The sequence below is a fragment of the Camelus ferus genome, chromosome 34 (assembly GCF_009834535.1).
Source record: "Camelus ferus isolate YT-003-E chromosome 34, BCGSAC_Cfer_1.0, whole genome shotgun sequence".
In the NCBI taxonomy this organism is placed as follows: domain Eukaryota; kingdom Metazoa; phylum Chordata; class Mammalia; order Artiodactyla; family Camelidae; genus Camelus; species Camelus ferus.
The window spans coordinates 1,239,798-1,253,633 of NC_045729.1; the positions used below are offsets into that span (position 1 = coordinate 1,239,798).

At 37.6% G+C, this 13,836-nt stretch overlaps 1 protein-coding gene across 8 annotated transcripts in view; it reads right to left on the minus strand.

Moving 5' to 3' along the window:
• BICD1 (BICD cargo adaptor 1) overlaps positions 1-13,836 on the minus strand; it is a 172,536-nt gene that overhangs the window by 43,709 nt on the left and 114,991 nt on the right. For all 8 annotated transcript variants that reach the window (XM_032472996.1, XM_032472999.1, XM_032472998.1 and 5 more), the window contains exon 4: positions 9,963-10,388. In XM_032472996.1, the coding sequence (XP_032328887.1) occupies positions 9,963-10,388 (426 nt within the window). The remainder of the gene's footprint in view (positions 1-9,962; positions 10,389-13,836) is intronic.

Below are 13,836 nucleotides of genomic sequence, written 5' to 3' on the forward strand. Positions count from 1 at the left end.
GCTCAGCCCTAAGTCAGCTTTAAAACTTAAGGCTTTTGTAGGGGACGATACAGCTCAAGTGATTAAGGGCATTCTTGGCATGCGCAGGGTCCTGGGTTCAATCCCCAGTACTTCCTCCAAAAATAAATAAACAAATAAATAAACCAACATAATTACCTTCCACCACCACCCCCCAAAATTAAAACAAACAAAAATAAGTTAGAAAAAAACTTCAGTCTTTAACTTACTAAATAATGATGAGAACCATAACTGTCTCTTTAAAAATAAGCGTTTACCCCCCAAGATAAACATGGACTAAATACAATAGTTTTTAATATAAATGTCAGGAAAAAAAACAGTTTTAGGGCTATTTTAAAACTGCAATTAATTTGAATAACGTGGCCATATGTTACTGTAAAGATGGTAGTACTGTATATTGAAAAATATTCAAGTCTCAATATAAAATACTATCTCATTAAATATAAATATATAAGAAACTGTAAATCTGAGAAACTTTAAAACCACTTTCCGTCCCTCCATATGGGTAATCACTATTATGATTAAGCGTTTCTGCATGCTTACAATGGAGGTATGTTTTTCAATAAGCAAATAACAGTTTGCATTTTAAAGCCCTATGTAAAAGGTATATCTTTCTGCATTTAAATTTCTTTCCTTTCTTCTTTTTTTAAATAAACCATCATGAGATCTGCTTTAAGGATAATAAACTTATGTTGAATGTCTTTACGTCTAAAGGAAGTTATCAAGTTGAACTTTCAAGCTTTCCTGGATTATACATTATATCCCTCCAAACTCTCCTAAATTCCTAGGAGTTAAGTAAGTTATTATTATAATAACACAATAAATATCAATTATTAAAACATGATTAATATTTTTAACCAACATATTACTTTAGGAGAGCTATACCTATCTATCTATAAATTTATAATTCAGTATATAGTAGTATTTTTATGATTCTTTATGATACTTGATATCCTTCAGGTAATTATCATTTTAGGCTGTCTTCACTTGACAAGGTTCTAATATGCATGAATTTCAGTGACCATGGTTTAGTTAAAATACCAGTCCTCCCATAGTTCAGATTTCAATGACCAGTATATTAACTGTGAGCAATGTGCAAAGTACAAACTTTTGCTGCTTCAATCTACGAAAACACTGCATAATAACATCATGACCAGCGACCAGTCACATCATTCAAAGTCCATCAGTTATCGGTCACTGTGTATCTGTTATTCAATTCACTCACAGGCAGCAAAGTATGTAGTTGTGTTGTCTTCTTGTCTCCCAGTGATAAACTCGCATGATGTTTCACAAAAACAGATCATCCAAAGAAGGTATTGGCAAAGAAAGACAAAAAGAAGGAAAGAAAGAGCGAGCAGCAAAGAAACAGAGTGACAATGTTGCAGTGAAATTTGAATCAAACATGAGAGCAGTTACAGAAGAAATAGTTGAATGTGGGAATGGTGACACTGATGCTGTGTGAAGGACTTTAGCCAAAGCAACATGGCAAAGGAGAATGTATCAACATAAATGAAAAAAGTAGTTGTTACAAAAAGGATGAAAAAGCCCTTGAGGAAGTGACACATTCACACCATCAGAGAGATTTTCAGACACTGAAGATGCAAAGGATACAATGTTGGAAGCTCATCCAAACTGAAAAAGGAGTAGGACAATTTTCCAAGAAAAGATTCTTGCCAGCATCATAAATTATATGTTGAGAAGAAGGCAAGATCAAACTAATCTTGATACTTTTTTGGGAGGGGTGGTTTTCAAATTTTTATTTCCAAAGCATGGATAGCTCTGATATTCTGCAAAATGTGAATCAATTTCCCTAGGGTTTTTTTTTTGGGGGGGGGGGGTTAAACATTTTTTTCAAGATTTTTTTACAAAGGAATCTTTAAATATGTTTCTGATGTTTAGGTTACAGTGTACCAAGTAGCTTTTCTGTTTTTTCACTGCTCTCTGTACTTATGACCCACAGTAAGAGAGTTTTCTAATGTTTTGACACAAAATTTGAAAAATCACAGACCAATTGTAATTTTCTCCATTAAGTGTTTGCATGGTTTCAGCTTGCACAATCACATTTATGGTCCTGCAAGACGATGCAAATGCCTCTATAGTATGGTTGTATATATTAGAACTTTAAAATAGAGTTTTGTTATTTTAAATTATTATTTAGAGTCTTCTAAATTGTAGCTTTGATTTTATGACCTACTGTTTGATCGTATCTGCAATAGGCACGCAATCCAGAAGTTACATTTTATGGCTACAGAAATCAAAGTATTCCAGAACATTGTATCATAGGTCACACTAGGACTTGCAGCATCTGAGAACTCGAGCCAAATCTGGGCAAGCTTCAGTTCAGAATCTATAAAAGGAGTGTGCCAATGCCTGTATCACGGGACATTTGGATGATTTAGTAAGAAAATAACTTTAATGCTCAAAGTATTATAATGTTAGCTGTTGCTAACATTTGGGTAACTGTGGTCCAAATCCATGACCAAAACGCTTCTACGTGGCAAACACATCCTGTTTTCCAAATTTGTATTTGTATGTGCAAAAGCAACTCATCGCAGAGTCAGGACAGATTTGAAGACAAATCCTCTTAGCTGGGTTTCACTAGCTACCACACATTGTATTTGCATATCATTGAAGATGAAACAACTTACCCAGACTACAGGGCGATAATTTTAAGCGAAAATCCAGGTAATTATGTCATATGGTATTTGATGAAAAGTCAAGTCATTTGAATTTTTGATAAAAAAGAAAAAATCTCCTAGATATTCTATTATTGGTGTTGTATACAATCTCAGTAAAATGGATTATTTCAGGAGGTTTTTAAAAACAGTTTTTTGAAAATTAAGTAAATTTGCTCTAAAAAGTCTGAACATCGTTTGATGAGTACGCTCAAGTACAACACACAAAGCTGTTTTCAAAAAGCCCTTTTAATAGGAAAAGTTTTTGGATAAAATAAAAATTGGACCCGAACAAAATGTAGTGACTGTGTTTGCCTCAAGCTTGTTTCAGAGGCAGAAGTGTTATGATGAATGAGGTAATGCTTTTAGGAGAGTTTCCAATCTGGACTTGGCTGATTACAGTTGTTTTAACAGAAACATTTTCTGAACCTAAAAGGCTAAGTGTATCAGTTTCTTCATGATTGCACCTGCAGAAAACATCAAACAGAACAGTGTCTCCATACAGTGCTAATTTCCACACTTAGTATTTCTGGTGGAATCACTTGAATAGGGTATGGCATTCAAATTTTATACACACATACATACGTGCACACATACATACACATATATGTGTGTGTGTGTATTTTTTCCAGGCAATTAAGGTTGGTTTGCCCTCCCCCAACAAAGAAGGATAACTAAATTGTGGATAATTTTGTATAACTCTGGCATTATTCTTTCACTCAGCTACTGAAACTTGAAGTACCTTATTTATTTATTTGGGGGGGGAATTAGGTTAATTAATTTATTTTTTAACTGAGGTACAGGGGATTGAACCTAAGCACACAGCCTACCACTGAGCTATATCCTTCCCCTGCAGCTTGAAATACTTAAATTGTATCTGGATTTCAAAGAGCAGTGCTTAAACTATTTCAGATACATTGTGCTTTGAATTAATAAATGCAAAGCACTTTAAAGATTAAAATTACTATTCATTTTAACTGTCTATTTTAATCTCTATTTGTGAAGAATTTATTCAAGAGACTTGCTGAGTTGATTATAATCTTGTATAATTATACATATAAATAATATATAATCTTCTATAGTGACTAAAAATAGTTGCCCTATTTCTCTTCCTACAATTTCCATCTTCTATCTGTGAAGCGGAGATTTTATTTTTCATAGTAGGGCTGGTTTTTGCCAGAAAACCTGAACGCAGAATTTGTAAACTTTTTAGTTTAGTATAAGTATACAGTATATACTATCATTATTATTGTAGTTGTGTCCTATAGAAATTATGTTTAATTTCACTGAATCTTTACCTTTTAAAATAAACACATTTACATGTACTTAATAATGATCGATTCTTTTGTGAAGGAACAAAAGATAGCATAATTTGCACGTTCATATTAGAATTTTTATAGGAAAAGAAATCAAAGTTGTTTTATGAGTCAATAATTCCCAGAAAGTCTTAATCCTGGTCATCAGACTCTCAGTGTGACATCTGAGTGACTGGTGTAGCTTTTGTAATGACATACATGCTTGTGTAAAATAGAACTCAGAAATTAATAATTTATTCTTCTCTGCTTGAAGTGATGCAACTCTGGCAATGCGTATCTGTGCCCTGATGGGCGAGAACTGTGAAAAAAGATCAGCTCAGAACTAAGAAACGCAAGGTGAGAGACTCCAGCAGTTGGATAAAAAGGTAATATATTTCAGAGAGAGTGGCAAGAAGGAAGCTCTCTCTCTCACAGACACATACACGCGTGTATGTGCAAAATGCAGTCAGCTGGACAGAGATTCAAAAAAAAAAAAAAAAAAAGGAAGGGGAGGGACCCTTTTCAAGTCGTTCTATGAGGCCAGTATTACTTTGATACCAAAACCAGACAAAAATATTACAAGAAAAGAAAACTACAGATCAGTATCTCATGAAAGACACAAAAATCTTGAACAAAATACTAGCAAGCTGAATCCAGTAACCTATTAAAACGATTACAGCATGACCAAGTGGGATTTATCCTAGGAATACAATGTTGATTTAACATCCAAAAATCAAAAAATACAATACACTGTATTAATATAACATAGGACAAAACCACGTGGTCATTTCAATACATGCAGGAAAAGCAGTTGATAAAATTCAATACCGCTTCATGATGAAAACAGACAACAGTCTAGAAGAAACAGAAGAGAACTCCCCCAGAATGATGGAGGGCATCGACCAAACACTCACAGATAACACACCGCTCTCTTCCTAGGATCAGGAGCAGGATGAACATGGCTGCTCCTGCCATTTTTATTCAACATTGGACTGGAAGTTCCAGCCAGGGCAGTCAGGTTATGATCACAAGGCAAATAAGTGTGAGTGAGGACATGGAGAGCTCAGAATCCTCATACACTGCTGGCGGGGACATAAAATGGTGCAGCTGCTTTGAAACAGTCTGGCAGCTCCTTGGAAGGTGAAACACAGAGTTACCATGTGACCGAGCAATCCCACTCCTGCAAATGCCCAAGAGAATAAAAAGCTACGTGTACACAAAAACTTGTGCATGAATGTTCACCGCAGTATTATTCCTAATAGCCGAAAAGTGGAAACAACCCAAATGTCCATCAATGATAAATGGAGAAATAAAATGTGGTATATCCATATAATAGAATATTATTTGGCGATAAAAGGAAATGAAGTAGTAACCCATGGTACCATATGAATGAACCTTGAACACACTATGCTAAGTGATAAAAGCCAGACACAAAAGACCACGTATCGTGTGATTCCATTCACATGAAATGTCCAGAACAGACAAATCTGTTGAGACAGAAAGTAGGTTAGCGGTTGCCTAGAGCTGCAGTGGCTGCTAATGGGTATACGCTTTCTTTCTGGTGTAATAAAAATGTTTAAAGTGGACTTTGGTGGTGGCTGCACGACTCTGTGACTACACTAAAAACCACTGAATTGTACCCTGTAAATGGATGGATTGCATGCGAATTAGCTCCATAAAGCCGTTCTTGAAAAAAACTATACAGACTCATCCCTTGCTGTTTGACTACAGATGCTCTTTTATATTTACTTTGGTCAAAAAAGTAAGGCTTCTGAGAAACATGTCTGCCTCATGCTTATAAAGGTAACCCTTAACTGTAAAGTCTGTAACACTGTAACAACTTAAGTTGTCAGCTTTGTCCTAGGAAATTGTATGTGTCACATTAAGGTTTAAAAACTGGGAACTGACCAATCTTGTCTTAATTAATTTCATACCATCAATATTCCGTGAGTCTTATCTGTTACAAACAGATTATATTTGATCTGACTCTCTTTCTGTGTAGTGACTCCACTTCCTTTGAGCAAGTGACACATTTGTGCCTCAGTTTCTCTATCTGTAAAAGGGGATAACACTACTTCTTAGTTGTTATAATTACCAACCAAGTAAGCAAATGTATATAAATTGCTTTGCACTCTTATGGGACATACAACAAATTGACCAGTTACCATCACTATAGGAAAAATTAAAATTGCCTTTAATAGAGTGGATCCAAACACAACATGAATTTTTATTTCTTCCACAGCCACGAGGAAACAACAAAACGTATAAGCTTCAGTTCTACAGAAATGGTGCTGTTTTCTCACATTCCACATGAAGTTACCTAACAGGATGATACTGAAGAACACAACCCAAAGAGTTTTTTCCTGCTTAGTCTGACTCTCTGTGTTATGAAGTATAACGGAGGCTATTTATCAAAGGTAGAAATGTTAGCACAAGCATAGAGATACCTTCAACTAGATTGTGTGATTTATTCAGTATTCCTAGGCAGGATCTACTCTTTTTCATTCTAATAAAACTAATAAGGTACTTGACTGCCACTGGCAAGTACTGTCACTGGAAATTGTCAATTATAATCTATTTGAAATAACTGAGTCTTGGGGACAATTCTGGGAGGCACTGAGTAAACTGTAAGTCGTAGATTTTTCTATTAATTAGTACTGTTTCCCAGCAGATCCCTCCCCAGCAAACCCCAGCAGTATGAGATCTTAAGGAAGGGAAACTATCTTTTTTTTTTTTTCCTAATCCCAGCAAAGGTGTCTCATGGACTAGTGATGGGGCTTATTTATTACTTTCCCTTTTAGAAATGCGCCTAACAGAAGTGAAGCGATTCAGCCAACATTCCTGATACCCAAGGCGGAAACAGAGGCTTTTTTTTTTTTTTCTTTTCGGGACCAGGTTAAGTAAATACCACAGACAGGAAAACATAAGTTAGATGCACAGATCGAGTCTTGTAAGATAAGAAAAGGCCGAGAGGCTTTGACTCAGGTATGCTGTTTTCAAAGAATTTCTTTAATCCTAAGAAAGGAAATCTTAAAATCTGCATATTCCCTAGTAGAGGGCGTTATGTCCCTGCCCGGGACCCTCTACGTATGAAATTAAGTCTGTTTTTCTCCTCTTCATCTGTTTTCAATTTAATTATTGGACCAGCCAAAGAACCTAGACGGGAAAAGGGAAAATTTTTTCCATTCTTATACTTTCTAGATTCAAAACCCATCTGGCCCCAAGCGTTTCAGACAGCCATAGTGAAGGTGCATTTCATTGTCTCCCCAGGAGGTCCAGAACAGCGGTCCTGACACACGTACTGACACGGTACATGCTTCACAGTGCGTGAGTGTTGTGTCTTAGAATTGCCGTATTATTTTCAAGGCTCATTCACATTAATGCCAACTGCAGTAACTTCTAGGTAATGTATCTTGTAATGTTTTCATAATTTGTTTACTTACATAAGTTAAACACAAGGGAAAACAGCTAAGGAAAAACTCAGATTATAAAGAAATTATGCATGAGAAGATACATTCCAGTATACTTGTACTCAACAATTTAACTGAAATATATATTCTTACAAAAATGCTGATTACAAGAAAATAGATGATTACTTTGCTGACAACGAAATGAGAAGTTAGTGTTCCTGGTGTGAGGCTGGAAGCTGCGAAGTCCTTCCTGTGTCGAGCCTGGTTTTTCGAAACTAAATTTGGAGCAAACTCTGGGACACAAGGCCTTACCAGTGCCTCCCTGCATCTTTACAATCTGTCAGCAGTTACTGGGTGCTGATGAAAGGTCTGAAGACCCACAGCTTTCTCGTGTACTGAGGGAAGGTTTATCCAGCCAAGCTTTTCTCATTCTAGCTTTTTGCTTAATGAACATTCCTTTTCACGCCCTGATACTTAACTGCCACCTTTCTGTATTCCTATTAGCGACCACATTCCTCCCATCTGAGATGACTATCCTTGAACTAATTATCCAACAATAACAGTTAATACTATTAATAATGGCTAAATAAACTGAGTGCTTAATGAAGTAAAGACTACGGAGCAGAAACAGTGGTAACAGTTCATGATGATGGAGCATTCACCATGTGCTTGGCCCTGTTCTAAGCGCTTTATGTGTATTGCCTCATAAACCTTTATGACACTTTGAGGAAGTGTAATATGGGAGAGTAAAGTGATATCTCTCTAAGAATGATTCTTAATTAGAGGTCGACCTTGGAGCACTTGAAATGCGTGGGCATCTCTGGTCACCCCATCTGTGAGGTGTAACAAGCATTTAATCGGTTGGGACCAGAGATGCTAAACTTCCTGTAATTTATCAGACAGTCCCAGACAACGAGGACAAAGCCCATCCCAAACGCAACGTGGTCCCCATTGAGAACCTCTCTCTTGCTGAGAACTTGTTTTCTACCATTCTTTTTTTTTATTAAACTACATCTCTTTTTTGGATTTTTGTGTTACCCAGCTCAGATTACATTTAGGATTAAAGCTGAAAACAACTCTGAGCTTTCAACCAATAGCTGACCTGGTTGAAAACTGTTGGGCTGTTTTATGCATAAAAGCCCCTCTTCCTAATATATTCTACTCTGTCACCAGAATTAAAAAAAAGAAATTGAAAAAGAAATAAAAAGCTTCAACCCATTATTTTTTTATCCCAAAGCCACCAACATGATAGTTTAAGGAAAATTTTATATTAATTCTATTCAATTTGGGGGGCACAAATTCTTATAAATATGTCATGCAAAATCTTTTCACTAGGAAATATGTTTTCCACCCACCTGAGTGTATTAGTGTGAACTGAGCAAAAAGACATAGAAAAGTGTTATCTGCACAGAACTGGACTTTGCAGTCAGGTGAGTCCATATGAAATTAATTTCCTTCCAGTGGCCATGTCCTCTTGCCTTGATTCAAATTAAACATTGAGAAAATGAATTCTCACTAATTCTCTTTCAGCAGCCTAAAGCTCTGGGCAGGTAAAAGTTAAAGGATATATTAACTCTTGATATAGTATTAAAAATAAACCTAATAATAAATTAATTTCATTGGTTCCCTAGTCTTGTTATTTCTGTTAGTTACCTTTTTCAGTCATTTCCATCTTGGCAGGAAATTCTAAGCCCTGTTTGCTATAAAACTAGTATGATTGCCAGAGTCTTAAGACCTCTAATTATCAGATGCAAAGAACCTTGAGGGGGAGTAACAGATGAAGAAAAAGCCACAGACGTGATCAACTAACAAGCTTGTTGAACCAGATTCCTGGCTCAGGAGATCTGTGTGGGTCCAACAATTTGCCATCCTCAGAAGCCCCCAGGCGGTGGTGGTGGCTGGGATGCTGGTCCTCAGACAACATTTCCATCAGCACTGGATGAAATATGTCTCGGAGGCAAACTCTACACTAGAAAGTCATTTCAGTATGAGATAAATTTAAAGGCCGGGATTCTCCACAAGGTACTTGATTTGAAGATGCTAAAAATTTAAGGTTTAGCTAATGTTGGAATAAGAACTTGTTAGTTTCAGATTTACACCTGTTCTGTATTTGTAATCACACTCTCCTGGCTGGTTTGTATATAGAAAGCCCTTCATGTCTTTTAAAGCCCAAAGTATTGCTGTGAAGTGTTAACGATTAATCTTAAAGCTATACGTAGTGTTGCCTGTGATGGAAGACTTCATTTTCTGCCTTGTATGGAAAGCTTTTGAATTCCTTTCTCAGAAATGCATCAAGATACTGTCTTTTCTCCCCTCACACCTGATTGCCATCTATTTTGTGGCTCTAAGAGATGAATTTTGTAAAGCAATGCAAATGAGAGATTTCTCTTCACCACCTCTTTTGTTGTGTGTTTCTAAAATACTGTACTTTCAAAGTTGCTACTTACAGAAGCACTATTTTAAAAAGTAATCCGGAACTAAGACGTGACAATAAGAAATCCCACAACACACTACACGCAATCTACAAAAAAATTCATTCTCGCAGCCCTAAACCAACTTCTTACCTGCATGAGCTGCTGCTTCAGTTTCTGTATTTCTGAAATGTTCAGCTCACTGAATAAGTCAGAAACAGGGTGCAGGGCCTCTCCTTTCCTCAAAGTGGGAGTCCGATAGTCTCCGTTCAGCTTCACGAGGGGCGCGTGGATGTGCCCGTTCATTTTGTCATCGTTGTTTGGTTCAGCCCCATCCTCAGCAAACTTGAGTCCGTCTACCGAGATGCCTATGTGGTTGTCGCCAAGGGTGATGTACTGCGAGAGCTCCTTCCGCAGGCTATTTTTCTGCTCCCTCTCATTTTTTAAGGTCTCCAGGGCTTCCTCCAGCTGGTGCTCGGCGATCTCCTTCAGTCGGATGGCATCTTCCAGCTGGCTGTTCAGCAGAACTGTCTCCTCCTCAAACCGCTTAATCTCATGCTTTAAGCCTTCATATTCGACCTGAATCAGACAGGATAAAGAAGATTCATAAAACTAAAATTTGGGTCTGACAAAACTGCCATTAAACACGCCAGTGGACATGAAAAAATTAGACGTCTACAAAATAAATCTATAAAGTACATGGAAGTACACTGCTAGGGTAACATAGGATGGTTTCTTTAGATATTATATATCCATATATATATAAATTCAATTCTTAGCAGAGATGAGAAAGGAACTCTCTTAGGACTTCTTTTATGGGGTCCAGTGGTCAAAAGGGGGCACGGTTTGGCTAATAAATCAAGAATATTTTTGTAATAGTTCATCAAAGTATTCACAATCCAAGAAAAGTTTATATCACTATTACTTTATTTAATTATTAATAATGAGGAAATTTTTATACTCAGGGCTAAGTTAATTATAAGATCACAATAAGAATATAATCACAATAAAATATGTTTGGGAGTAAGATGAGAAAGCAAACTTCACGCCCTTAAGGACAGAATCTGGAATAACTACCAATTAGGCAAAAATTTAAAAAACGCATGGAGGTGGGTCAGGATGGCAGAGTAGGAGGACGTGGAGCTCACTTCCTCCCAACAAACACGTCAGAAATACATCTCCATGTGGAACAACTCTCACAGAAAACCCACTGGAAACTGGCAGATCTCTTACGCAACCAGAGCTGCAAGGAAGATCCCCACGTGACCGGGTGACTGACTGTGTGCCAGCCCCAGGAGCCCTGCTTCACGCCGCAGGTTGGACAGACTTGGCGTCAGGCTTCAGACTGTGTGCTGCTGTCCATCTTTTGTTTTGGGACCAAACTGAAGGGTCACACTTCTTGGAGCATGTTTTTCTCATGATGATACAGGAGGGTAAGGGGATTAGTCAGACCAGGCAAGCACGCCTGAAATCTGCACACCATCGGGTCTGCTAACCTTCCACTGCTCAGAGAGAGTCACATGACCAAGACCTCTGTCAGTGGAGCCGGCCAATTTACCCTGCCCCTCCCAGGGCACTGCCAGGGGATGCGGCAGAGGGAGAGAGTAAAGAATTGAGAACAACAATCTAAATCTGCCACACACATCTACAATCACATGATGCGATGTTTTCCTTTAAAAAAAAAAACTTTATACTGTGGGTAATGTGAAAATACCCAGCAGCAAGAAGAGCTCAATGAGCCCCAAGTGCCCACCACTCACTCAGCTTCAACAATCATCAACTCCTGGTCACCTTCCTTTCATCCGTATTTCCATTCACTCCCCTAGCTGGATTATTTTAACTCCTGGGTATCACATACTTTGGGATCTATCTCTAAGAAATAATTTTTTTTTAAAGCACAGCCATATTCCCTTGAACAAATAATTTCTGAGTAACATGACAGAACCCTAGTTATCAAAAACAGTATCACCAGTGGGTTTGTAATGACACAGGAAATGAATATCACTTTGAGTGAAAAAGGATAATGTATTATTGCAAGTATGCAATACAAGAGATCAACTGGAAATTTAACAAAATGTTAACAACAGGTGTTCTGTAGGGGTGGTAATAAAGGCGATTTTTAAGGAAAAGAATACAGATATACTGTTATCAATATAGTACTCTTTCCAGTTACAACCAAATAAGGGTCTGTTCAAACGCCCTCTTGGTTGTGAAAGTCCACAGGTGAGATGGATCTCCACTCTGAGTCCACATGCTTTGCTTGGAGGCTTTTCCATGGTACCACATGCCACCTTTCCATAAATATTTTATATCCACAGTTGCTTAGAGGAAATACTTTTTAGGCACCGAGGTGTGCCTCAGAGTGCTTCGATGTTCCTTCGTAGTGTTTCAACAGAATTCTGCCCTTAGTAAGCATCTGCTGAATAAACAATTGTGAATGAAAAAATAAACTAGAAAAAAGTGTAACAATGTCAGTTACTCCCTTCTCGTGTCATCACTGCCAGGCTGCATCATGACTAGAGCCCCAGCAAAGTGGAGGCACCAAGAAACAGAATGAGAAGGCACTTAAAGGGTGGTGTCTGGCATCTTAAAGACAGCATCAAAGTAGACACCATGAGAAAAATCAGTACTTTGTTGGGATTCCTTATAGCAACTTTAGAGTTTAGTAATTCTTTTTATTTTTAACTACATGAGGGCTGGAGATAGGTACACAATCTTTTCAGAGTTTAGGAATGCTAAAGATCTCACTCTGCACCTGTAGGGCCACACCTAACACATAGCTTTAATACTCAATTATATGGATAGCTAAATTTACCACCGGCCTTCCCTACTGGGACTTGAAGCTCCTGGGGCCAGTGATCATGTCTTTTGTCCTTCAAAAAGTACATGGCCTCATAGAAGGATACTCCTGGGGTGGGAAGGGATAAATTAATTGGGAGTTCAACATGTGCAAATACTAACTACTATACATAAAACAGGTAAAAAACAAATTTCTTTTCTATAGCGCAGGGAACTATTTTCAATATCTTGGCAACTTATAATGAAAAAGAATATGGAAATGAATATATGTATGTATATGTATACAAACATTATGCTGTACACCAGAAATCGACACATTGTAATTGACTATACTTAAAAAAAAGAAAAAAAGAAAGAGACCCCTGAAACACTGGTTAAATGAAATCAAACTGAATTGATCCCCCAGGGTCCCCTATGATATTATTACCTGATATAGAAATATATTCCTAGAGGAAATATTCTTCAAAATAAAAATACAGTTGAATTGTTAATTGAAAACTAGGGTTTTTCAGTGCTTAGGTAACAAATACTGAGTGCTTTAGTTCAATATAGGAGATACTAGAGACATGAAATTTATTACTTCTCCCTTCCTCCCACCGTCTCAACTCTAAAAACTGAAACTAACATGATTTCCTGCCCCAGGTTAAGTACTACTGGAACCAGGCAAAATGTCCTGCCCCTGTGGTAACCGATACTGGGACTTGGCATAAAAAAACTTAGTTGCTTTTGGGAAATACTTGCTCCTGGAAGATGCGACTGAACTGCAGTAGCTTACCCAGGACTCGCATCAAGACCTTCCCTTTGTTGTGCCTCTCAACTCTAAGCCATGATGTCAAAAACCCTGTCTATCCCAACCAGTTCCCCACCGTGCAAGACCCACCTTAAAATCATCCAGTCCAGAGCCTAAAAAATTCTATGAACATCCTTCCTGTAGATACCCCAATTCGAGACACTACTAACGCGCTGTCGAGGTGGTCTCTTACTGCGAGAGCTGAGAAACAGCTTTGCTTCATCAGCAGGTTTTTCTGGTGGTCTGTTGGGGAACTGGGAGTTGACTTCTTCTTATGGCTGCTGCTGTTTACTGTACTTCTTTCAGATATATTGGTTTGAAAAAGTATAAAGGTATAAAACGTTACTTAAAAGGTTGGGTCACAGAACCAAATCAGCACACAGAGGAACGTGGCTAAAGTCTTCAGAGTCAATTCTTTGAGGTTCCACGTATTTCATA